At 32.3% G+C, this 27,446-nt stretch overlaps 1 protein-coding gene across 2 annotated transcripts; it reads left to right on the top strand.

Annotated features, from left to right (window-relative positions):
- Nucleotides 1-14,019: 14,019 nt before the first annotated feature.
- LOC139496068 (uncharacterized) lies at nucleotides 14,020-27,022 on the top strand. Of its 2 annotated transcripts, XM_071284504.1 has the most exons (4): nucleotides 14,020-14,214; nucleotides 22,987-23,316; nucleotides 25,539-25,634; nucleotides 26,283-27,022. In XM_071284504.1, exons 1-4 carry the CDS (start codon nucleotides 14,169-14,171, stop codon nucleotides 26,801-26,803), a joined length of 993 nt encoding a protein of 330 aa, XP_071140605.1. In that variant the 5' UTR covers nucleotides 14,020-14,168; the 3' UTR covers nucleotides 26,804-27,022. The 2 variants fall into 2 exon arrangements, with proteins under 2 accessions (XP_071140605.1, XP_071140606.1); XM_071284505.1 differs by lacking the exon at nucleotides 25,539-25,634 and having other exon boundaries at nucleotides 14,079-14,214.
- The last annotated feature ends 424 nt before the right edge of the window (nucleotides 27,023-27,446 follow it).

Genomic DNA, 27,446 nt, shown 5'->3' with positions numbered 1-27,446 from the left:
ATTGTTGAAAGGTCCGGTCTTAATCTCACGAAAACAATGTATATACTTGTGGTCAAGGTCAGTTTTAAAAAGCACAGTTGCTAAAAAAAACACGGTATAACTAACTAATACCATAGTTTGCTATGTTATAATTATCGGTTATTTTAAATCATACCTAAGACTGCTTTCATATGTCTAGTTTTTATAAAGACGGTATAGGTTAACTGGTAAATACTCCATTCATACATTGACTTAAGATAGTAGCATCAATATAAATTTGAGAGTCGTGGTGTAGTGGTTAGTGCATCGGACTACTAACACAAAGGTTCCTGGTTCCATTTCCGTTCGGGATGAAAATTTCAGGAACTCAATTTGCGAGTATGGTCTTAAGGAAACGATGATAGTCCGTCGGAAGGGGAAGATAAATGGCTGACCCTTGTTAAGAAAGAGCCTTATCTATTGCACGTTAAAAACACCCTTGTAGATTTCGAAAAAGAGTAGGCTAATGTCGCTACAAGGCAGCACTCGCACCCGCAAAGTGGAAAGGGATTAATATTAGTTGTTCCCAATCCACTATAAATAAATATGTTTAAACTAACTATCAAATATAAATATAAACTTTTTTTATTTAACTTTTCACTGAATCCAGTTTAATAACCAACCAAAGTAGTAGAATACCACAGAGACAGACATTTGGTGTTCAAACTCAATGACAAGAATAATATCTACACCAATGTCAATCATTAGTACTTTGTAACTCTAAAAAAGAAGATATGGTATGATTTCCAATGAGATTACTCTCCACAAGAGACCAAAAATGACACAAAACCTAACAGCTATAGAACACCGTATGGAATTCAACAATAAGCCTAGTCCATGGAATAGTATTGCTTAAACTGAAAAACAAAACAACAACAAGATAAGGTCATCCGTCAAGATAAGCACCTTCTGCTAGGCCTGTGCCACTCGCAATGCACATGCATACTGCTTTTTTTCATTCAAGAGAGCAATGAAATATTTGCGTCTATAAAAGATAAAAGACACAAAGTTTATTGGTTCATAACATCAGAGACAAAGTTCAATTTGTAAAAGCTTTTGGTTTTTAATGCTCTTCAACTTTGAACTTAAATGGCTTTATATATTGTTTTTGATCTGAGCGTCACAGCTGAGTCTTATGTAGACCAAAGCTCGTCGGCATATTAAATTATAAGCCTAGTACTCTTGATAACTAACTCCAACCCTGTTAATATCTAGTATTTGATATTCACAAACAAATAATGTATTATTTAAAAAAAAGATGTTTTTAAACTAAAAAGTTATTTATATATGTTAACCTTAAAAAAAGGAAGAAAAAAATGGTTTGACATGCTAACTTCCTTCCGTATTTATTAGGTACTTTTCAACTTTTGTCATCCATGAAATATTTGAATCTGATAATAAAAGAATGAGTCGATAGTGTTTGTCACTTATTCGTAAAGGGACAAAAAGTCTTATGACATGATGAGTACACATTCTTTTATAAATTATTGTTGATTGCATATTTTCTATTCCTGTTTTTTGGGGGGAATTTGTGATAAATTCGAAACATTATGTATGAACTTTTAGGTAGAGTCATTAAAGTCAACCTGTGTAGTCAAGTTTATAAGTTGCTAACATCACTTACGAGACATTAGTTTGTCAACAATCTGTGGTAAGTAAGTATATAAATACAACTTTAACATCATGTTGATATAATTTAAAAATATATGTAAAAATCCATCGTATTAGAAAGTTTAAACTTCATTTGGTCACTGGTGGAGAGTTGTCTCTAATTTTCAATTATACCCCCCCCCCCCCCCCCACTCATCATTATTGTTTTTCATAATTGACATAGATATAATAAAAAAAATCATTATGAATACCAGGATTGAAATTTTGTGTTTGCGGCAGATTCCCATTTGACTACAAAAAAATCATTAGTTATGCTCGATTCAAACAAGTTAAAAAGGCTAAATAAAGTACGAACTTGAAGAATATTGAGGACCTAAAATTCCTAATTAAGTTTCGCATATTACTGGTAGGTCATTTGTAGACACACACATTTGGGATACAACATTATGAACTTCGTCTCTTAGATGACTTGTTTTTAATATCTGGAGATATAATCCAGCGGCTACAAGCATATTTAATACGAATTGTGCACATCCTGATACAAGCATGAAATTTGGCATAGATCTTCCTCAACTATTATTCTTTAAATTTAGATAGGGAGGCATTTGAAAAAAATGTCTTACTTCCGGTAAAATACAAAATGCCGGACATTTTACTTAAATCAGACAAATGTAGAAGGCTAGTATGTGAAAAGGTGTTATAATCATGCTACTATCATAATATATGGTGCAAACCTTAGATATGTACTACTTTTTGATATATTATATCGATTATATGTCTTCAAAAACCTTTCTTCCGGTAAAATTCATTATGTTTGGACATTAAACAAAAATATGATTATTTTTTTAGAAAGGGTAATTAAAATGTGTTCTAACGTATTGCTGCCATCATTATATTGTGCAGGAACATTTCTTTGGTGCTTCTCACGGATACTATTTATAGGACAGAGTCTTTAAAACATCTACTTCCGGTAATGTCCATTATGGAAGACATAGAAAAAGATGTTTTTTTGTGCAGGTCATTAAACTTTTTGCCCTAAAATCTCTAATTATCTATTATGTACAAATGTTTTAATACAAAGTTAACACTTCCGGTAATAAACAACACGGTTCTAAATCCATTTCTTTATCCTCGATGTAGAGTTTTGGATAGATTGGTTAAACAAAATATACTCACTAAAGTACTAAAACATTTCTAAAATTACTACTACATGTATGTACTCACAACCACCACCACAAGCACACAAAACAGTGCACGGGAGACCACATTTTACTCATTTACAACGACCGCTTCATCCTTTCTTACATCCAACATGTACAAGCTCCTCACAAGATGATGATGCCTCAGAAACAGTTTTTTTAAAAGGTTCCAATAGATCCTCTTTGTACCTTCGCCATCCATTAGGGCCTGGACTAGGTAGCATAAGATCCAATTCCAAGCTCGTTCCCTTAACACCCGCCTTAGTATATTGCACGTTGCATCACAAACGAGATGATTCCAGCTTCCCAATTGTGAACTCTCCATTTCTATGTAGCAACATTCCAGCAGCGCCTACATACATAGTATATATCTCCCAATTGAAACGATATTCACGCGCTTATATTTCCTATCATGATTTCCTACGTCGTAACTACAATTCCCTTCCCTTTTCATGAATATTACCTATCAAACAGAATATTTACCGGGTTTGTAATAACATGAGCAACACGACGGGTGCCACTTTTGGAGCAATTAGTAATTCTAAAGATGTTTGAGCACTTTAGTGACCTTATATTGTTTAATCAATCTATCTAAAACTCTAAATCGAGGATACAAGTTGAAGACTCATCTCTGAATTTTACGCCATATCGGTTTTTTTACCGGAAGTGTTAATTTTGTATTAAAACATTATTAAAGTTATAGTAAATAAGCAGTTTGAATATAACTTCAAGCCAAAAGTGTAGTTACCGGCACAAAACACATTTTTTTTTTACATTTTGAAAAAAAGTTGAATATTAGAATTAAAAGTTGATATTTTTATGTCTGTTATATTGGATATAACTGGAAGAAGGGGATTTGAAGATATATGTCCTATATAATGTATCCATGAGGAGACCTGAAGAAAAGTTCCTGTACAATTTACTGATAGTAGCAATACGTTAAAACACATTTCAATTACCCTCCCAAAAATATACGTGTTTTTAAGTACAATGTACGCCGTGTTGAATTAAACCGGAAGTTGGGTTTTTAAAGACATATAATCTATAAAATATATCCAAAAGAAGAACATAACAAAGGTTTGTGCTATTATAATGATAGTAGCATGATTATAACACCTTTTCAAATATCAGCCTTCGATATTGGGCTGATTTAAGTATGATGTTCGCCATATTAAATTTTACCAGAAGTGGTGCATTTTTTCAAATGCTTCCCTATCTGAAATCAAAGAGTAATACTAGATGAAACTTTGTGCCAAATTTCATGCTTGTAGCAGGATGAGCACAATTTTTCACGAAACCGCCGTACTAATATGCCATTGCTGGTTTACATTTCGTTCAAAAAAGGAATTTCCCGACCAAAAAGGGAGCAATTTTGTGCTAAAATGAAAAATTATCAACTTTATTACTAATGAAATATTTGATTACTCAAAACGCTTAGTATTTTATCACAAGCATAGATTGATTATATCGTGTTTTGCATACTTATTTAGAATTTTTTGGTTTCGAATGATTTTCATGTAGTACTACATATTTGATCAGATACTTTTTGTCGGCGTATATAGCGAACATCATTGAGATGTTTATTTTCTAAGGTCTTGAATTACTTAAAACTCAAAAGATTTTTACTTTACTTACCCTAGACACGTAGATTGTTATAGCCTTTTTATTGAACGTAAGTTCTTTGTTGTACTCTTTATTGTCAGTTTTGTCAGTTACACGATGATGACTGCAGTACCCATATTTTGACTATTTTATTTATAATGTCTGTTTAGTTTACACATCATTGTACAAATGTAAATATAACGGAATTTGAAGAGACTGTCAACAAAGTGAGAGGTTAAGCGCAATAAACCAGGTTTGATCCACCCTTTTCCATATTTTAAAATACCTGTACCAAGTCATGAATATGACAGTTCTTGTCCATTCGTTTGTTATGTGTTTTGTCATTTGAATTTACCATGTGATTAGGGACTTTCCAATTTGATTTTCCTCTGAGTTCAGTATTTTTGTGATTTTACTTCTTTTTTTAACACATCTTCGTATTTGATTAAACCTTCAATTATTTTTAGATGGACTCCACTGATGCCTCTAATGTAAAACACCAAAATAACTAAATCAAATACATTAACTCCATATGAAATAATTATGACAGCATTGTTGGTGAAGAAACATTATTTAAATGATTCTATTTAAATATACCTTAAAAGATATGATTGGTGAAAAAAATATGTGTTGACTAAATCATTTTGATCTTATAATTTTTCAGGTACCACAAGAAGTTGTATAACGAAGAAAGTTGTATGAAATAATAAGTCAGCTTAATTAAATCTTCCAAAAACAACCTATCATTTTTCATTAATTAATTAATCAATTCCGAGACGAAAAGTCAGATGAAATTTGATTTGGAGAATTGAGGATCCTATAGTATAAAAGGCACAAACACACGAACCGCTACATTTATTAAGGAAATGGGACTAAATTGTTGCAAAGAAGTCGTTGATGCTGTATTTGTCATTCCTTTTACAGCCGGGCGACTTTCCCAGTTAGAATCAGGAAACAGAAAATCAGAACGGAAAGAGAAAGTACACGATGGAAGTATAAGCGGTATCATAATCCTAACTAGTATTCTAGTTGTTACATAAGTGGTTCTTTTTGGGATTGCATCATTTGAGCATCCAACTGACAAAACGTTCGCTGGTTCTTCAATTGGTTCAAAGCAAGTATATTTGAGTATATGCTTTCTTGTAGCAGTCGTAGCATGTATCGTTTTCATGATTGTGCATCGACTTAGGAATAGCGTGGCGAATGCTCTTACACAAGATCGATTTTTTCTTAGGATTAAACTATCGCTCTTGTGGATTTTTACTGGCATCACTGTTTTCTATTCAGCAGTCAAGATGATTAAGGCAATAACTTGTTATCCGAATGTTACCACTTCACATCAATCCGGGTGCAACAACTCTACTGTTGTGTCACCAGAAAATGAAAGTGTAACCGTTATGTACAAAATTGTACAAATTTTATTTTGCATTGTCCAATCGACATTTGTCCCTCGATTTATGAATTACAATTTCTGTGTTTCATGGAAAATTAATTACAGTCTTTTGTTGATATTCCTTGCTAACATTTCGCAGTGGACTCAGTTTTTTGTTGATGTATACGTAAAAGAGGGGGAAGCCGCAACCCCGTGTTTAACAGACAACAAAACAAGTATCGACAATAATTGCTATGCAGCAACTGTGTTTGAAGCAGTTAGACCGTATTGCCATCCTATAGAACTAGAATACTCACTTCTAAGTATGCTTTTTTTAGCAGAATTATGGCCGGTACCTGTAAAAAGTAAAAGTTCAAATAATGAACTAATATCTATGCAAGACATCGATTCTATTGGATAAAGGTCAATTTCGACTGGAGATGACACATCCCAGGCTCCAACAAATTCAATAAACAATGAAGAAAATTCGAACGACATCGAACTACTTATGCCTGAAAATACTGTTGATTCATTTTCCTCTTATCCGGTTATCTATGTTGTAATTGGCATTCTTATCTGTGCTCCAAATTTTGTGTTTGGATTCCTTTCAAAATCTGAAAACATATTATCTATAAGGAATATGAGCGATTCGGATATTCCTTTTTATTTCAAATCGTCTTTGGCAGAGCTGTTAGGTTTTGCCTATGATATAGTTATAACCGTGATTTTGATTGTACTTCTTACTTTCTGCTTTCATGCTTTGTCACAAAGTTCCTATTTTAACGCTACGCGGTCCGTTGAAATATTTCACTTTCACCAAAATATACTAATTATCAGTTTCTTGGGATCTATTGCATATGTGTCTTTCGAACTATTGTCATGTGTTCTGTTGCTGGAAGTTTTTGGAAAAAACCGGACTTAATACGGTAAATAAAGATGCCTATCTTTTAATGGTAAAATGGGGTCTAAAAGTTTATCAATTATATTTACAGATTATATGCATCCTACAATTTGATAATTATGAAAAAGCAAAGTGTGCTAAAGGAAATAAGTTTTTGATGATGACACACAGTATTTTTCTGGTGATAGATACACTTAATTTTTGTTTTTGGGTTGGTGACAGTATATTTGAAGCATCATCGTACGACAATAATGTTCTACAAGTTGTGTATGATAGGGGAGCAGAAAAACTAATCACCCACTTTTTATTCCCTTTCTTGGTTTTCTTTCGTTTCGAGTCCTTCGTCTGCTTCTATGGTATTTATAGAAAAAAAGCAAAGCAATGATTAAGTCCTCGGCGGGACAGAACATTTTTGGTTTGAGATTCGTCGACTTTTTAAATGTTTCTATAAAAGAAAAATATATGATATGATTGCCAATAAGACAACCTTCACCCAAACTGCAAATGCAGTAAAAACAAATATTTATAGGAAACCGTAAGGCCTCGAAAGTTAGAAAAACCAAGAACTTATTGTCGGCTTTAATAGCCTTTATACATTATAATTACACGTACAAGTAAAATTTTCAAATGCTTGATTTGATAACTTTAGATTATAACTACTATATACCGGTGAGAAGATAAAATTCACAACTTCGAGTTTTGTAATTTTTTTCATAATATCTTTGGAATGCTAAGGAAATAGGCCGAGTCTATTCAATATCTCTATGTGTTAATGTGGTAAGACTTTGATATGTGTACAGAAAGTGGAAAAGTGTAATAATATATATTTATAGTGTTATCATTTTGAAAGAAGACGTTTGACAATTTTTAAAAGACAAATCGGATATTATTGATATAGTCGATTTTTAAAACAATTTCTTGAAAATCTGACTGAGGAAACCTAATGTATAAAACCAATTGTAACATATTACAAGTTTGCACATTACTAATATTTATCTGAAAGGCAATTAATACTAATTAATTTTTAGACGCTATGTGTGTCCAATAAAGACAAATGATGTGTGTATGTCTACTTATTTGTCTTGTTTTTTAAGACATCCCATCAAATATCAATCTATAAACCATCTTCATAAAATAAATACTTAATTTCAATTGATTAAAATCAAATGATCACTTATTCACTTTATTCCTCCAATTGTAATAATACTGATTTTTTATAACCAATAAAAGATATGTTCCAGCTCGTACTAGACCGTACCAGTATACTCATACGGTTCGTCCGTGCACGTAAGGTAGGACCGTACGAGTATACGCACACGGTCCTGACCGTACGCGTATGGTTCAAATATTCATATGGTCTGGAACATATATACAGTGTTCATTTGAAGTAATAACATATTGATTGTCAGTAGAAACATTCTTCACTTTTACCAAAATTAACATAGTCTCCCCAACCGGTTGGTCGTTGTATCATTATCAACGTGTGTTTCGTGTGGTATCAGCTCATCGTTGAAAGAGGTAAATTTTGATCACTTTCCCCTGAAATTAACAAATGTTTGTAGGAAGTCAAAAAAGAAAGATAAAACATATCCTAGGTTCGTTTTATATGACATTACTCTACACTCTTTCCAAAACATGTCCACTTTAAAACTCCGAAATATCTGAAAAGTTTAACCGACTTCAATAATGATTACGTTAATTCACTTAAGAAAGACACAAACAAAATAAATATTGCATGTATCATCAGTATCCCTTATTCCATCCTTCAAACTTTAATCGTAAGCAAGAGATGTATTGTCTAAATTCAGATGAAAGCAGTATGAATTGGCAAAAAATCCTAATAAATCTGCCAAAAAAATTACCTCTAGTGCAATTTTTTTAGTTATTTTTTTAGAAGGTCGTGCAAACAAACTATATATTGATTTTATTAATTTTTTTACTGCACTCGTTCTATTTGAGCAGTCAAAATGCGTTGAACGTATATTTCTATGTCATATACAGTCACTGATGTGATAGCACTTTTCATCAGAAATATTTAAATAGTAATTGCCGAACTAATTATCCATACGACCTATTCAACCTGTTCTTGTCTTGTATACAACGACTCAAACTTGTTTCCTTTGAAATTTAATAACATATTTATGCTTTTTGTTGATTTTTTAGTTCATTCTGAAACAAATTCGTTCACCATCGATTGCGGGTTTCAATTTCAGGTAATGCACATTTCATTGTTTTGTATATTTCTCCGCCTGCATGAAATGAGGTCTTTTATAAAAGGGAGAAGTTTCCCAATATTCAAATCAAATAAATAAAATTAACATATTAAACAAAAATTGAAAATGTTTTTTTTAAGATTGCAGTATAAAGACAGTAATAGTGCATTGGCCTGACATATCGTTGATATGTCAAGTCAATGCACTATTATTGTCTATTTATTTGGCGTTTAACTAGCTGTCAGTACCTGCGAGTACTCTCAGATCTATTCTTAGTGTCTTTTTTTTCTTAGGACGCACTAGTTACGTCACTCTTTCTTATATGTTTTTCTATGTGTATCCAACTGTTGCGTTAGGCCTTTTTCAACTTATTTTTATAGTTTGTTCTAATATTGTAGTGTCACACCATTTCCCAGATAGAGGGAGTGTTGGGATCCCCTTACGTGTGTAACACCCTCCCATTATGTGTGTATGTGCCTGTCCCAAACCAGGAGTCTGTAGTTCAGTGGTTGTCGTTTGCTGCTGTGTTACACATTTGTTTTTGTTAAAAACAGTTTGTACATCAATTAGGCCGTTAATTTTCTTGTTTGAATTGTATTACATTTGTTATTACGGGTCTTTTATCTTTTGACGATCAATTGACGAGCCTGCAACATCGGAACACTATTGTTGTCTCAATTTAGTATGAAAGACGTGTAATTATCTCTGTCAATATATGGATCACATAAAACCGTATTGTCGGCTAAAAAAGGTAAAAATATAAACAAATATCAAACATTCGGATTGAGAGAATTAAAGACAGTCTGAACTACAAATAAATCAAAACTAAAAGCTTCTGACTAGGGACATGTATGAAAATCTGAACTCCGACGAATTCAAAAAGAAAGTACCGATCAAATGTCAAAATCAAAAAGTCAAACTCATCAAACGAACGGATAACAACTGTAATATTCCTTACTTGGTACAGGCATTTTCTTATGTAGAAAATTGTGCATTAAACCTGGTTTTGTCATGACAACCTGTTTATGTTTTTATATAAAAAATCTAACAATTTGCTCTAAAATTCCAGGATGTACACGAAGCGAGGGATTATTAATAAATTTTATAATATATAAAAAAAGAAGATGTGGTATAGTTGCCAATGAGACAACTGTCCACAAAAAAACCAAAATGACACAGACATCAACAACTATAGGTCACCGTACGGCGGTCAACAATGAATAAAGCCCATACCGCATAGTCAGCTATAAAAGGCCACGATAAGACAATGTAAAACAATTCAAACAAGTAAACTAATGGCCTTATTTATATCAAAAAATATGAACGAAAAAACAATATGTAACACATAAACAAACGACAACCACTGAATTACAGGCTCCTGATTTGGGACAGACACATACATAAATAAACCTATCTGACATTGACTTTAATCGAAAATAACGTAAAAATAATATATAGGCTTAGCGTTATAAAAAAGTGCTGGCAATTAAAAAAAACCACTGGAGTTTAAATCCAAATATACTGGTTGGCGTACAAATTATTTTGTATAATCCGGTGAATTTCGATAAGCTTCTGAATGCTTATCGTCATTAGCATATTACCTTGTCTTTCAGGTGTTTTCTTAATCTGTATTTGCTGACCAATATCGTTCCCGAGTAATGATTACAATTTCCCTTTGATTCTTAAGCTTGTACGCTGACAGAATAGAGAGCAACAAAGGTGTCAATGAAAATGAGTTTTTAAATATATATTTCACAAGATAACCCAAAATCGAAAGTGCGGTGACGTATCTCTTCGTTAGGAAAGAAAGCATGTTATTAAGTTTTTCATCACATCAATATTGTTTTTACTATTAAATCCTATCCATTGTTTTGTATAGAGGAGGTACTTGTAACAGAGCAATTTGGACAACTTGAACAACTCTACCAAACATTATATGAAAGTACACAATGTGCTGTTGGATACAGGTTCAACAAAATAGCTAACTTCAAATAAGATACATGTACTGATAATTATCGAAGTTGTTTGGTATAATTCGGTCAGTATACAGTGGTCCTGAAAGTATTTCAACATTAAGTCGGGGATAAATTTGTATGTTTCCCGAATTTGTTGAATAATACGAGAAACGTTAAAACATTATATGTCTTTGATGTTAAATAGTTATTTTGGAAAAAAGATCTTTAACAATTATTTTCCCACACATAGCTTTATCGAAACGACGTGATAACCCGTAAATACATATCATAGAGCAAAAGAATGGCTAAAACTGACAACGCCATTTCTAGTAAAGAAAAAGACAAACAGACACACAACAGTACACAATCACAACATAGAAAAGTAAAAATAGAGCAACACGTCCCCCCTCCCCCCGACAACTAGAGATATTGACAAGAAAACAAATTTGACTTGCCAATATTTTTCAGAAGCTCATCATGTAGAATGTATTATCTGCATTGTATTACAGTTAGCAAGGTTAGGTAAGAATCGAGAGGCTATGATCAGATAACAATATTTGTTTTCACCAGTTTTATTTGATATCGGACTACTGATCGCGGATTTCTGTGCTAACACTTACTTCAAATTGAAGAAACAGGGTGTCAAATGGGTATTTCTTAAGTCATCATAGCAAATTAATTTTGCAGAAACAATGCAGTCAAAGCGTTATTTTGATTATACAAATAATTTTAATGGGAAATCATCGTTAATTTATCTGAAATGCGAGGCGCAAATTTTAAAGGACAATAACATTAACAACTAGCATAGAAATAAAGACATTTTATTATAATTTTGATGAGTTGATTTCAATGGATTTCATACAAAATTATTATTGGATGAAAACTTGTTTTTGAGATTAAAATCTGGAGACCGAAAATATTACACTATACACTTATAATTAATATGAAACATAAGCTTGAATAAAAGCATTGCATTTTTTTATGAGTTGCTTCACATAGGCGATAGACACATACGAGGAATTAAGTAATCTTATCTGGCATTTTTGCAGAATTTTTATAGAATGCTACAAGAATACATGTGTAGAAAAGATAAAACCTCTTCCAGCTTTATACCAACATTCCCCATGTAAAATTAAATAAAAATCGTATAAAAGAAATAATCCACAATGCCTTTCAACATTTAAAGAAGAAGCATACGAATTCATGCTGACACACGTTTCCACGATAAAGTGCACAGGTAAAACAAATAATTATAAAAATCGTGATTTCATGATCATAGCGAAAAAATGTAATTATAAGTATTGAATGCTTCTTTCCGTTATTCCCAACTAATTTACGAAAAGAAACATTCAATTCTGAAATAGAATTCACATTTCCCAGATTATTCAGTGTTAAAGACCATTCATCTCCTAATCAGACTTTGTAATACGTCACCAGTGTATGAGTAGAAAGTTGATAAACCAGGGTTTGTCAAAGAACGTCTCGTCATTTTTCCAAAATAGTTCATTGGAAGGTACCAAGACCTTGTTAATAAATATTCCGTATCAACTTTAAAAAAAATACACGATCGTCTTGAAGTACAGATTCTGGGTACTGACGCTGTCATCTTAATAGCGTGTTATAGTATTCTTTTATTTTTTTTTTGTCTTGTCTGTTTTTGGTTATATCAATTTGACGTGACTCATTTTTATTGTGTCATTGTAGTTTTTGTATTCTTGTCTTTCATTTGTGTTAATGTGCTTTTTCTTTATGTTTTTTTGTGCTTCTTTCTTCATATTTGTTTGTTGAATAGTTAGTTAGATTATAAAAACAATGTTGACTGTCAGATGTATCCCTCTTTCTTACATTTTTACCTAATATGTCTATTTAGATTGATTAACACATCGTTGTCAAAATAATGGAATTTGATCTGATTGTCATATAAGTGAGAGGTTTAGCTAGCTATAAAACCAGGTTTAATCCACCATTTGCTAAATACGATAATGCATGTAGATAGTCCGGAATATGACAGTTTGTTATCCATTCGTTTGAGCTATTTGAGCTATTGGTTTTGCCATTTGATTAGGGTCTTTCCGTTTTAATTTTCCTCGGAGTTTAGTATTTTTTTTTATCGATATTGTTATGCACATTTGAATGTATTGGCACCGCCTTGTAAACTCAGCAACAAAGCTATTGTTATCAGCATTCATCGAATATCATACAGCAGAGGCAGTTACAACAAATTCCATCCATATAATACAAGTTACTAATTTTTCAGTGAGAAATTTTAAAATATCGATCTTTCTATTTACCAAAAATGTAGTGAAAACAAATTTAAGAGGTTACTTAATAAATGCCTCAAATTGAATTTTATTAGACATTTGAAAAGCATGATAATCAAGAAATTTCAGGTCTCATGATGAGAAGAGCAAACTAAAGACTCAATCTTAAATTCAAACTCGACTTTAAATCTAAAATTTTGTTCACGTCAAAAACCAAAAAAAAAAAAAAAAAGAATCTAATTAGTAATACACACATTTAGAGTAAGTAGCCTCAATCTCAGATTAAGAGAGATCGTTAGGAAAGAAAATTTGATGGTCAAGGAAAAATAGTTGCATTACCTCGTCAGGATGGAATATGCTAGTTTTTTCCACTCAAAACTGATTTCTTATTTACATGCCGCTATATAATAATGTTAGAAATAAAATCTTAATAAATGTTTTTCATAGATTTCATAACTTCAGGAAATTGCATTCAAACTTGATAATATGCTAAAATGATTCAGTTTATCATGTTTATTCGGTCAAAAGCTCCTTAGAGTTTGTGTTGCTTATTTGTACTTATGCCGAATCAAAATAAAGTTTTCTTATCTTATCTTCTTATGTAATAAAAGATTCCAGTGATTACTACTATCCTAATTTTGGATTTGAAATAAGAAAGTTATTTTTCATATGTATACACATATAATTAATATAACTTATGAAAACAAGTTGTCCTCCCTTGCATACTGTATTAACAATTTCTCCCCCTTTTATCATGAAATTATTATTATGTGTATAAAAATCATAAATATATTGTATATTAATACATTGATTGATATGATTGTAATGAGCTCTATGAATAAGAAAATAAACTATTTTATTCTATTCATTTTTTAGTTTCTAAAAATAGTTCTAGTTTCGTTTTAAAGGATAAATTATCGTTTCCCGGAAATAGGTCACACGATATTTTGAATATTACCTTGTTTGTTGAAGTCTTTTCACTGACTGGTACCTCTGATGAATTGGATTTTTTTATTTGGCTTAATTGGATAAGACAATGATCCTGTTTATTTTACTAAACAACCTTATTGCGATAGTCACAGGTATATAAATTATATGTAATAACAATGCATAGCAAAGATTGTGTTCCTAAATTTGAAATGAAAGTTAATTAATTGTGCTTTGCAATATATTCTATGTCTCTGTTTGCAGTATCAAGTCTTGGTTTACCTTATTATTCTTTTGCAAATAAAGAGTTACCTTTAGTTATCTTCTATAACAGCTTAATTAGCCTGAAATTAAATCATTGGTTTGTTTTATGACTTAATTATGCTTTCAGTTCATGCATATTCCATATTTTCATATTTGATCAATTGATTTAATTAAATATAAGCTAAATACACTGATCACAAAAGAGACTAACTTCTGATTTTGTTCACAAATAATTTTAAAAAAAGATATAAAAGTCCTAAACATTATACTAAATAATTGATTAACAACTAAAACTATTTTATTACATTTCTTACATCAACATGATCAAGTAAACAAAAAACAAAAGGCCAAGGAGCGTCTCAAAGTTTGCAACTTACTTTTATGCAACACTGCCGTATAATCGGCCATAATCGTTTCTTCCACAGTCTGCAAGTTCGGTCATACTGTGTGTAGTCGTTTCGGTCATGACTTGAGCAGAGTATTATATTATAATTGATCATAATTGTATTAGAATCAGAAATAAAAAAAAAATTTAAATCCTTCATCAATATTTATTCATTGATAAAATTAGTTTTACTTTTTGAATGTTATAAAAATAGTCCATTTGCAATTACCGATTTTATTTTGTTATTACACATTTTTTTAAACAAATTACCTCTTTTTATTAATTGTTAATCGTAGACTGGTTCAATACCGGACACAATTGGCGTTTGTCCACGCATGATACGTAGAAAGTCGATTAACTTGTTTAAGCTTGTATTCTTTTACGTTTCAGTCTCGTTTAAATATTGTTCTGGAACTATTTCCAAAACATGTAATACAATAGTCAATTTGCCAATAACCGATTTGATTCTGCACACTTTTAAAACAAATTACTCCCCCTTGTCAATCGTAGACTGGTTCCATACCTGACAAAATTAGCTTTTGCCAATGCAAAGCATGATGAATTGAAAGTGTTGTATCGGCAGTTTAACTTACTTTTCATGAAAAATAATTTCTGATGTCAAAAGTATTTAGTTAAACAACAAATTAATGCAATTAAAAGATTTGAAAACCTAATAAATTACTCACATTCAATGATTACGCACAGGTAGATGATTTGCTCTTTCTGCTAGCTTATCATTGTAAATAAAATTTAATGTTCCCCATAAGGGAGAGAAATAAAAAGGGATCTCTAATAGTCCATTTGCCAATTCCCGTTATTGACCCTGCATCTAGAGATCCTTTTTTTTAGTTGTCTCCCTTATGAGGGACATTAATTTTTATTTACAATGGGGAGCTAGCAGAAAGAGTAAATTTACCTGTGCCAAATGTGAGTAGTCTGTAAGGTTTTCTAATATTTTAATTGCATTAATTTGTTGTTCAGTTAAATACTTATGATATCAGAAATTATTTTTCATGAGAAATTAGTTAAACCGCCGATACATCATTTTCAATTTATCATGCTTTGCATTGGCAAAAGCCAATTTTGTCCGGTATAGAACCAGTCTACGATTGAAAAGGGAGAGTAATTTGTGAAACTAGTGTGTAATAACAGAATCAAATCGGTAATTGGCAAATGGACTATTAGCGGAAAATATAAAGGAATTGTTTGAAAAAAAATATTATAATCAAACTGAACTCTGGGATAAAATTATGCATCTATATACAGAACTGAAATGTTTGCAGCAGGTCTGCAGCAGACCTGCTACAGGTTTGCTGCAAACAACCATTAATTTAAAATAATTTGTTTTTTTTTTGTATTATAAAATACTATACTATAAATATGTTTAACCCCGCCGCAGTTTTGCGCCTGTCCCAAGTCAGGAGCCTCTGGCATTTGTTAGCCTTGCATTATTTTTAACTTTAGTTTCTAATGTATCAATTGGAGACTAGTATGGCGTTCATAATCACTGAACTAGTGTATATATATTTATTTAGGGGCAAGCTGAAGGACGCCTCCGGGTGCGGGAATTTCTCGTTGCATTGAAGACCTATTGGTGACTTTCTGCTGTTGTTTGTTATATGGTCGGGTTGTTATCTCTTTGACACATTCCCCTTTTCCATTCTCAATTTTATTAGATAGTCATATCATTTGCAATATCATTTGAGCACGTACGTAAAAACAAAAAAACTTTATTAATCTAAGAAAGGTATAAACTTTTGCTATGATGGAGTTTTTGAATTATTGTATGTATGTATGTAGCCTAACTTTTTATAATTTGCTGTGTTATATACACCTGGAAAAAAGTATTGCAACACCAAATTGAAATTGAATTAAAAAAAACATTCATTATTTTTTTGTGATATAATTTGGTAAAATAGAACTAGTTAAACATTATTTAAGTATCACCTGAGTTTAATCAATAAATATCGACTCGATAAGTTTTTATCTGCACATGCAGCTACTGTACCCGTAAACAGCAAAAAAGATGTTTTGATCCTCATTGTTTTCAGCACTTTAAATAACCAAGTTTTTAAAATTATGTGATTGACACTTTATAATGGGTCCTTGACAACTCTTAACTGCAGCAAGATGGCAGATTATCAGCATAAGAGAAGCAGGGATGTCGCTGTAACAACTGCACGCATTGTTGGTCATCACCATTCCACTGAAGTCGTTTTGAGGATAAAAATCAGGCAATAAACGCTGTGAAAGACCTTCCGAGATAATGAAGACCCCCCTATACCATTTGCTAGAGAAAATCAAGCATAATGAAGGTTGGTCAGAAGGAAACCCATTGCATACAAGACAATCCTAAAATAAGAGTGGTGACCATACAAGAGCCTTTTAACAAGAACTGTTCGAGATCAACTCATCGCTACTGGTTACCGTACGATAATACCATTTCGGAGACCTTTGCTAACGAACAGACTTACAGTTTTCCGTATCCAATGTAGTGCAGAGCTCGCTAAAGTAGGAAATTAGCATCGTGGAGGAAGATCCAATGTTCAAATGGAATTTGGTTCATCTTGCTTGGCCCGATCGTAGCCCGGCTTTGAACCATATTGAGCTTATATGGGACACTATTGGGCGGAAAGTGAGCGAAAGGACACCCCAGTTCAAACGCAACATGAAATAAACAATTCCCTTCATCAGAAATGGTTGCTGCTACCTTAGCAACAAATTAGTCGATTTATGGCAGGAATCAGAAGACGTTAAGATGCGGTTATCCGTTTGAATGGAGGCTGCGCACAAAGTACTAATTCTTTGGCGTATAACGATCAACCATGATGTGAACAGTCATCTGAAGATTAATTTTGAAATGTCTGACATTGTAAAGTTCGACTACAGTGAAACTTGTCAAATGCGTTTTTTTGTACAAAAAACACTTCATTTTGTTATTGAAATTGTGGTTATATAAATCATTTTTTTTTAAACATTTTTTTTCGTTGCAATGCCAATGTTATCGTGAACTATGTTTCAATGATATTATACACATATTTTATTATATTCCATCAAAAAAAGAGGCTGATTTTTCAAATTTTAAAAAATCAAGGCAGGGGTTAAAAATTTTTGTTACAGCTAACTAGCCCAGGACTTATTGGCAGCAGGACTTTACTAGCCCTGTTGGAAGAACTGCTAGTCCATCAAAACTGACCTGCTAGCCCTAGTATGCCTTAAATCTCAAGAGTTTGCTGCATAATACAAAGTGGGTCTCCTTTGTTTTGAAGGAGACATTATACACTGTATTTGATATTTTTGTTGATCTGTTATTTATTCTTTTGGTGCTTAAACTAACTTAGTTGTTCCCACATTCAAAGCAGACTTTTTATTGGCGTTCTTGGGGCAACTTACGGCAATATTCACAGAGCATTGTCTGGTATTTTTTTCATCAGCAACAGCCAACCTTGCCAGGGGAATCATTGTGTCCCAGTTCTGCCAACTTTTCAGGAAGTGAATGCTTGATTTTTTTGGTAAATTGTAAAGATCAAGGAGAAAAAACAATAGATCAAAGGAAAATGCCGCCAAATAAGCATGAACATGTGTGAGTCTCGCGCTAAAGACTTGACAGCCCTGCTGTCCTGGACACTATAATTATTTTTTTTCCGCGACTTTTCCTGTCGTATTTAGCATTTTTGGGGGATGAATTTTTAGCCTCGTTACTCCCTTCATCTACCGTTTTTCTTTGAAACTGACGAAGTTCCTGCGGTTCCCGTACTAAAATATTAAGAAATATTTTGTTGCATGGTTTCGTGCTCAAGAGCTGTGCAACAAGACAGGTCAATACCAATCAATACATCATACCCCCAAATACCGTTAATTGGAAATCTCGGCACGATAAGCAATGTACAATACCCCAAGCCATGGTATGAGAAATAAATATTTAAAGTACGAGAATTGCAATCAACACATGATACCAGGCCACCAAGACATGCCAGAGTTATTTGTTCTATTTTTAAAATATGTTCTACAGTTCAAATTCTTGGAATCCCGGATGACTTAATTGAATCGAAATGGCTAACATAGAATAGTGATAAAGGGATTTTTCACTTTCCAATTTTGGAAACGTCAAGAATTTTTTGTTACTAGTCCGTCGGGCATATCGGATTACACATTTTAATTGCCCGAGGCATAAATGATCTAGTCCCGGGCGTCGGGCTAGTGGATTTTTTAACCCCTGCAAGGTGTTGCAATACTTTTTTCCATGTGTATATATATGTGATGTGTACACAACATTACACTGGTTAATTGTTTTTGAAACAAATAAATCATCTGTATTGCACTATAAATGCTGTTGGTTAATTGTATGATGTATGCAGTTCCTGCAAATTTGCAGCAAACACGCAGGAGACAACATTATTTGAAAATAAATGTTAACTGCAGGTCTGCTGCAAACACACAGGTGAAAGATTAATTTGCATAACAATGTTTGCTGCAGGTCTGCCGCAAACACTCATTGCAGAAAAATGTTTGCAGCAGGTCTGCAGCAAACACTCATTTGCATTGTAAATTGTTTGCAGCAGACCTGCAGCGTATTTGCAGCAAACATGCCGCCAATACAGACTCTGTTCGCTGCAAGTATTTGCAGGAGACCGATTTTTCAGTAAGGGTATAATAAGAAGAAGTTTTTGAGTAGTACATTTTTTTTTTATTTTATGACCAACCAAGTTAGTCTCATTTGTATGTTAGCCAAAGTGTTGAAAAAATGGGTGAGTGGTACAAGAAATGATTTACCAGAAACTTGTACATCAAACGTTATTTTTTTTTCTTAAAATATATATTTTTTAAATCATATATAATACTGAAGATGAAATAAAATGCTTTTTGATCTAAAATAGAACTAAAAAAAATCCAAAATTGACAACATAGTAAATTATGTACATGAAAAAGCGACACAATTTTTACAAAACTTTCCTATGGCCATTTTTACAATGAATTAACGAATTACTTTGAATTACACTGATTGTAGTATTAAGTGCCTTAAATTTTTTTATGATAAATATACCAGCAGATGACTGGTTTGTCAGTTGTATCGTATTAAATATCTTGTATTATTGTACACTTCAGTTTTTTAAAGAGAAAACTAATTTTCAGCGTATCTTTATTAAAATTATAAAAATAAACAACTGTGGCCAATTTGGTATTGAAGTGAAAATGATCTATAGAGCCCAGCAACCGGCCTAATTACAAAAAATCAGTATATGGTGTTGTCATCCCCTGTCATTAACAGTGACGATGACGGCAATATTCAATCAGACTGGTCTTTCTTGTCCAGTGTAAATACTTCGTTCTTACTCTTACTATACTTGTTTGATGTATGTCATATCCGCAGATAGCGGTGGCCTAGGCATTAAACAAATGTTGGGTTGTTGATATTCGGACAGGAGGCCAACAAACGTTGCCATACCAGAATATACTGAGTGAAATAGTCTAAAATCCGAATGAGCTAAATAATGATGAAACAATAGTAAGATATGGTGTGCTATATAATTAATCGGTGATCTGCTTCGACAACTCTGTCACAAAAATGCAATTGCGTTTTTTAAGGATGGGTCATTGATATTCGAGGAATTATAAAAGGGTGATCTAATATATTTTGCAGATACTACGTCGTTATGCATCCTAAATTTTTAATGCATTTTTCATTTTTGTGCAGTTAAACTAGCTACGGACGTATAACAGACGTAGTACAATATGTTCGTAAAATATCCATGAAACTGATGTTCAACATTCGTCTACAGGACGTCTAGTAAACATTCGTATTACTGGTGTATAATCACATTTGTTTTTTCTTTCATTATTTAAACATTGTTTAATATTTGCCTTATACATTTCTTTCATTTAAACATTAAAGAACTGATACAGAAAGTACGGACCAGGAAATATTTTTTTAAAGTCTAAATTGAAAACGACATTTAAACCGTTGCGTTGGATTAAAACTGCAATTTTTATACGTGATCATGTAAAACAATATTCTTGGTAGAGGGGTTTGATTACAGCACAAACAACATTTTCCAACAGATAAAAAAGTGAAAAAGTATATTTTAACAAAGCGCATTAGACTTACAGGTTGAACAATTGATGTTCTTAAACCCTGCTGACTGCCATTGCATTGGCGATTGCCAAATAAATGGATCACTAGATGTACCAAAATGAATATTAATATTAATTTAATACCAAACTGAAAACAATAAACTTGGGGAAAAGATGGTATACCACAAACATGAGTTGCACAAATTTGTACACAATATCCGGATTTCGACAATTAATGTCTCTTCAGTGATGTTAGGGATCGGAACCATATTCGAAAGTCCATATAATTAACCTCAATTTCGGATAGACTCTTGAATTTTGAACAGTCGAAATAGGATGAACAAATCATATAAACGCCAAGGAAAATATAATACAAACGAAAAAATATTAACGTTTCTCTAATTCTTATTTGATTAATTCTTTTCCAGACTTTGTGGTTTCTTATATTTTATCATCGTGTGGTTCATATGGTCTCAGATGTTTATTGGTCAAAATTTGATAAAACTTTCTTGCTTTCCTCTAATTTCCTATTGTGATGTCATGGAAAAATGCGACCATGTCTGATGACGTCACATTAAGAACTCACCTTTCTGCGGCAAGTCATTCAAAAAAAAAGATAAAGATTGTCTGTTTATCATTCTACAAATCATAAGATTGGTTACACCACCAAGTCTCTCGCAATACGATTTTTACACACACTCTACACTTAAGTTTACATTTTTAAATATTTAAACGTTCTGAGTTTTGAAATCAAAAATAGTGGTAGAACATTGTATCTTTATATTGTTTTTCATATTATTTGGAAATCTAAAACTTTGCGGACCCTCAGTATAGTTGCTCGGTATGGTTCTTCCGGGCCCTCAGTATAGTTTCTCGGTATAGTTCTTCCGGACCAACAGTATAGGTTTTCGCTATAGTTCTTCCGGATCCTCAGTATAGGTTCTCGGTATAGTTCTTCCGGACCCTCAGCATAGTTTCTCAGTATAGTTCTTCCGGACCCTCAGTATAGTTTCTTGGTATAGTTCTTCCGGACCCTCAGTATAGTTTCTCGGTATACTTCGTCCGGACCAACAGTATAGGTTTTCGGTATAATTCTTCCGGACCCGCAGTATAGTTTATCGGTATATTTCTTCCGGACTCTCAGTATAGTTTCTCGGTATAGTTCTTCAGGACCCTCAGTATAGTTTTTCGGTATAGTTCTTCTGGACCAACAGTATAGGTTTTCGGTATAGTTCTTTCGGATCCTCAGTATAGGTTCTCGGTATAGTTCTTCCGGACCCTCAGTATAGTTTCTCAGTATAGTTCTTCCGGACCCTCAGTATATTTTCTTGGTATAGTTCTTCCGGACCCTCAGTATAGTTTCTCGGTATAGTTCTTCCGGAAACCTCAGTATAGTTTCTCGGTATAGTTCTTCCGGACCATCAGTATAGTTTCTCGGTATAGTTCTTCTGGACCCTGAGTATAGTTTCTTGGTATAGTTCTTCCGGACCAACAGTACAGTTTCTCGGTATAGTTCTTCTGGACCCTCAGTATAGTTTCTCGGCATAGTTCTTCCGGACCAACAGTATAGTTTCTCGGTATATTTCGTGTTACATATTATTATTTAATTAATTTAGTTCGATAATAACAGAAGATTTGTTTTATTGAAAGAATGGACGAGCTAGGATTACGTATTCAGTGAAAAGTGAAGCATTCTTGTTTTTCTCACCAACTACAACTGACACTATTTTTTCTAAAAATGTATTTATGAAAGGTAAAGCAAAATATTTTGAAAAGTAAACATTAAAGTCTTTACTGCCGATGAATAAACAAACCAACCAAAGTTAAGAATTGTTGAAATTAAAAAAAAATCAAGAACAATTGCCGTAATAAATGGCACTGCGAGTGTGTCAGATAATTTGATATTTTCTTCGTACTCTTAGTATTGGTAAACATTTGTCATGATGCCGAAAAATATAAATTTGTAAAACTATTAAATATATTATATTCAATTGACAACTTAAAAGACTATAAAATGTCGACATTATATGTCGATGCATATCCTCATGATGTTTTTTTGTACATACTCTTGTTTGAAAAAATAATTAAATAGAATTAAAGGAAAAGAAGCGATATTTCTATTAATTCATGACACTACACCCTTGATTTGAAATTTTATCTAACAAGTTAAACACACTAATATTGCTCATTGTTTATGTCTTTATAGGTGCCGTCATCAGCTTTTATAGCAATACAGACAGCATTATTGGGGAAACAGTTGCTCTACCTTGTAAAAACAAAAAAGGCACTGACTTAGTGCAATGGACTCGCCGAGACAAAAATACTGAAAAATCTTTTACAACTGTATACACTGATGGGTGGCGAATAAATACAGGTTTGCAACATCACGAACGACTGATGATCATTGGTTCGAGAGGTGGACAAAATTATGGATTACAAATATCAAATGTTACTATGATGGATTCTGGGTTATACAGATGTGCAGTGGATACCACAACTAATCTGACTTATTATTTTGTTACTTTAAAAGTTGAAGGTGAGGGCTCTACCAATTAACTAAATTAAAACAAACTTTTATAGAGATATCTTCAACAGTATCAACAAAAGGAGTATAGTACGATTTTAGTGACTTTTTTTCCAAAACTGAATTGCATTTCAATTTATTTTTCGAATTTTCAGATATATAAAAATTATTCCATAAACTTGAATCAATCATAATGTAGTTTTTAATATTTTCTTTTCGTAGTCCTGAAAAAATAGTGAATTTGGTGACAATTGCATCCATTGGACACATGTATGCTAATAATGTTATACAATGTACACCTCCTTATAAATTGCTAGTTGACAATTATCCCTTTTGGTAAGGCCTGCGCTTTGTGCTAACTTGACGGAGATATTAAAAGAAAGTCACGTCTATCTCATCATCAACCGTAACCTAATACGTAAATATGTTCGTTAACAAATGTGCATGTATATACACAGGTTAAAAGTATAATACTTTTGTAATCGTCATAAAATGTCAGTTTAAATTGCATAGCCAAATTATGCTTCGATATGTATCTTAGTGAAAAACTGTTGGAAATAAAAAGCGCATGAATTCTGATATAAAAAATGGTTATTTTCAGGCTTAAAGCTTGAACTTTGAAAATGTCAATGATTGTTTCATTTGAATTCATGTTTTGAACCGGAAAAATACTCGGAAATATTTATACTAATTGCGAATAAATCATTACTATATATAGTGTTTCAATGTTTCCAATTTGCTGTACAATACATACTTGTATGCTTATTATAAGGAAATAACGTGATGAAAAAAACCTAATCTGTTTCCTTATACATTTACTAAAACACTATGCCAGTCGACCTTATTCTTTTTAGATCGTTTTTTTATTCTACTGACCTAGATAAAAAAAAAAAAGGAGGGGATGAAATCTCAACGAATAGTTCAACCCTGCTTAATTTTCATTGGTCCGTCCAAAGTCAGATAGACACTGTACCTTCTAAGAAGTTATCTAATGTCATGATTGTGTTAATGATTGTATCATTCTAATATTATACATATAATGATGTTAGTCATTATTTCGAAAGTAGATTATTTAATGTGTTACATATCATAATGATTTTCATTTTTTTTTAGTGAAGAGTGTATGTTGCCCTCCAGATGTCTTTGAATTCCTCTGAATTTTATTGAAAGATTTTCATGTTCTGTGAATGCATAAATTATGATAATAATGATGACGAGGAAGATGATGATATATGACTGTTAATTGTCCATTTGCAAGTTAAATGGATACTCATGAAGATAAATATCATCATGAGCCAAACTGGGCTGGCGTTTTTATATGATGGTTCACAAGCTTAAGTTTTCAGTTCACAGGAAGACATCTCACCCTGCCTAGACACTTTATTTTGACTCCAAGACAACCAGTCTTTGCTCTGACTTTTAAATACCGAGTGTTTGTTGGATTAACAGGAACAATGATTGTTTAATTTATTGTAATCCGACTTGAAATCTAATCTACGACCTGCCACAATCAGGCGAATAATCTATACTTTGAAACCATCGTCCGTTTCATAGTGATTAAGTTGTGTGCCCTCATATCATAGACGTGTCATACCGTTGTTGTCTAATTGTTTGTTTTGTTTCTGAATTTGTCAATGTGATTGTATTGTTCAGTTAATTTTTTTTCGGTAAGACGTTTTGGTCTATTATAACTTTCTGTACCAAGTCAGGAAAATGACAGTTGTTAACCATTCGTTTTTGTGTTTGAGATTTTGCCATTTGATTAGGAACTTTCCTTTTTGAATTTTACGGAGTTCAGTATTTTTGTGTTTGTATTTTTTTTTTCTATATGTGGATATTGCCCTGAACTTGAATTTCCCAATGCACAACTGTGGCTTTGTTGATTTCTAGCAAGACTTAAAGTGAAACATGTAAACATATTTGCTAGGGATCTAGTTCACTTCAATTTGGTAGAATTTAATCCTTACTGCAGGTTTTGCAGTGATCCTGAGTCAGATATTTGATTTACTAGCTTTTTCTATGACGTTTTGCGGTTTTCCGATTTTGTTTACCAATTCAAATCTCGTCTCTTATGTGAAAGAAATAAAATTTTACCACTGTTATAGATATATTTCCTATAATTGTGTTTAGCCAAAAAAAAAACCAGAATTTTAGTGATAAAAGTTTCAAAAAGGCTTGTAAAAAAAACAAACATCTTCTTTGTTGAATAAGCATTTTCACGTTACTTTTTTCAGATAAATTTGAGGACCTGAGAACCCATTCTGCATATACCGTAAATAATACAACATTTCCATTTATGAAGAACACAGAAGATACCAGAACCTTTTCTTGTAAATCATGTTTTTATTTACCTCATAACATTTGCAATGCCAATTTCAAGTAAAAAAATATATACGGTATAAACAAAAATAACATAATCATTATTCCATGACAATAAAAGAACATAAACATAATAAAAAAATTTACACTGCTTCACAACACATGTTCCATTAACAACCGACAAAAATCTCAGAGATAGCATTTATGTTTTATGCATATTTGTATTGTTTTTATATTGGACCTCAAGAAATAATATGAAATCTGAGAAATACCTACCATTGCAAAATAAAAGTAAATTGACAGTAACAGTAAAAACACATATCACCAGAAAATAATAGAAAGCCAAAAAAACCTAGAAACTGGCATATCAGTAGGAAAACAGGCTATTCTTGACATTTTGAAACCGTAGGATAGCTTAGATTTAATCTGTGTACTGTCCTTCCAAGGGCAAAAAGACAGATTACCACGCACAAATAAGGTATGCATAATGGTTATCTTTCTTACAAAAAAATGTATTTCGATATAATGAGTTGTTGTGTATATGAAGAATGGACTTTAATGTTACAGTTTTTTTTTGCACTATAGTATGTAGGAATAATAAACAAAAATAAGAAATCTAACACATCAATCTATGTACTAATTGTATTGTTACATTTTAGCAATTCCCATTGTGTCAATCCTGTCGATACCGCCAATGATTGTTGTGATTGTTCTTGCATTGATTGCAGCAATTATATTATTTCAAACAAGACGGAAGAACAAAGTATCATCTTCACCAGTGAATAATCAACCGGCCGAGATTGAAGAAGTCCAGCAAAATGATCATTATTATGATAAGGTCGATTACGAGGAGATGTCTTGCGAAGTTCAAAACAATTCTCTTAATAATGAACCATATTACCATTATCCCGATTCAAGAAATGTCGAAATGATATTGGTGAATCAGGAAAACCCTTTGACAGGGCCATCACAGGAAATCTACAGTAATGATCAAGCAAACGTTTCCGAACAGACCCACGACTATTCCTATGTGAGCAACCTTTATCAACCCCTCACTGAACATGCTGAACATCGGGGACTTTACTCCCATACATATGCACAATGTCCACCATTTCAAACTGGGAATGATTACCACAACATGCACAACATTGCTGACCCAAGTCAAATGGATAATTTGTAGCAGCATCTTTTGTCTAAATAGAAAACGTTAAACATATATATTGCTGATACACAATTAGTATTTTAGATGTACATATAATATTGGGAGCAGCTTTTCGTAAAGTTTCTTTTTACTTTTGTGATTTGAAACAGTTGATATTTTTATTGTTGTTTTATTATTGGTGTATTGTTATTGAATGTTGTAAATGTTTGTTTTGTAAATACAAAAGTTCAGTTAGAATGTTTGTATATTTTTCAGCCCATGAATTAATAATTGCATACAATAAATGTCCCACTAACTATCGATTTCCAAAAGTAAACCAATAAGCACGCACAGAAAAAAAATCATCAAATGAAATAAGGTGTTTTATCCCAAACAAAACAAATATGAAGGAGAGATGTGACATATATTACGTCAACGAGATAGAACTCAGCAACTCTTACAGCTAATGTTCATATTGTCTTTGTCTTTAGTGTAAATAATATATTTTGTTAATATCTAATTTAAGTAATAGAATATGCAAAAAAAAGCATAAATACTTTTTAAAAGATTGACAAATATTAGGTTCCAAAAAATCGTCGGTCTATAGTAGAGATTTTCAATAAATTGACATGACTCAACGTGATCAACCGATCTCTAATTCATTGAAGTGTGATGAAAAGGA

This window comes from Mytilus edulis, chromosome 11, assembly GCF_963676685.1.
Source record: "Mytilus edulis chromosome 11, xbMytEdul2.2, whole genome shotgun sequence".
Classification (NCBI taxonomy): domain Eukaryota; kingdom Metazoa; phylum Mollusca; class Bivalvia; order Mytilida; family Mytilidae; genus Mytilus; species Mytilus edulis.
This window is presented reverse-complemented; position numbering and strand designations above follow the sequence as displayed.

Coding starts and splice junctions, on each gene's coding strand:
- LOC139496068 (XM_071284504.1), top strand. CDS start 14,169: ATGATCCTGTTTATTTTACTAAACAACCTTATTGCGATAGTCACAG. Junction 23,317..25,538: donor TGTTACTTTAAAAGTTGAAG/GTGAGGGCTCTA, acceptor TACTTTTTTCAG/ATAAATTTGAGGACCTGAGA. Junction 25,635..26,282: donor AGATACCAGAACCTTTTCTT/GTAAATCATGTT, acceptor GTTACATTTTAG/CAATTCCCATTGTGTCAATC.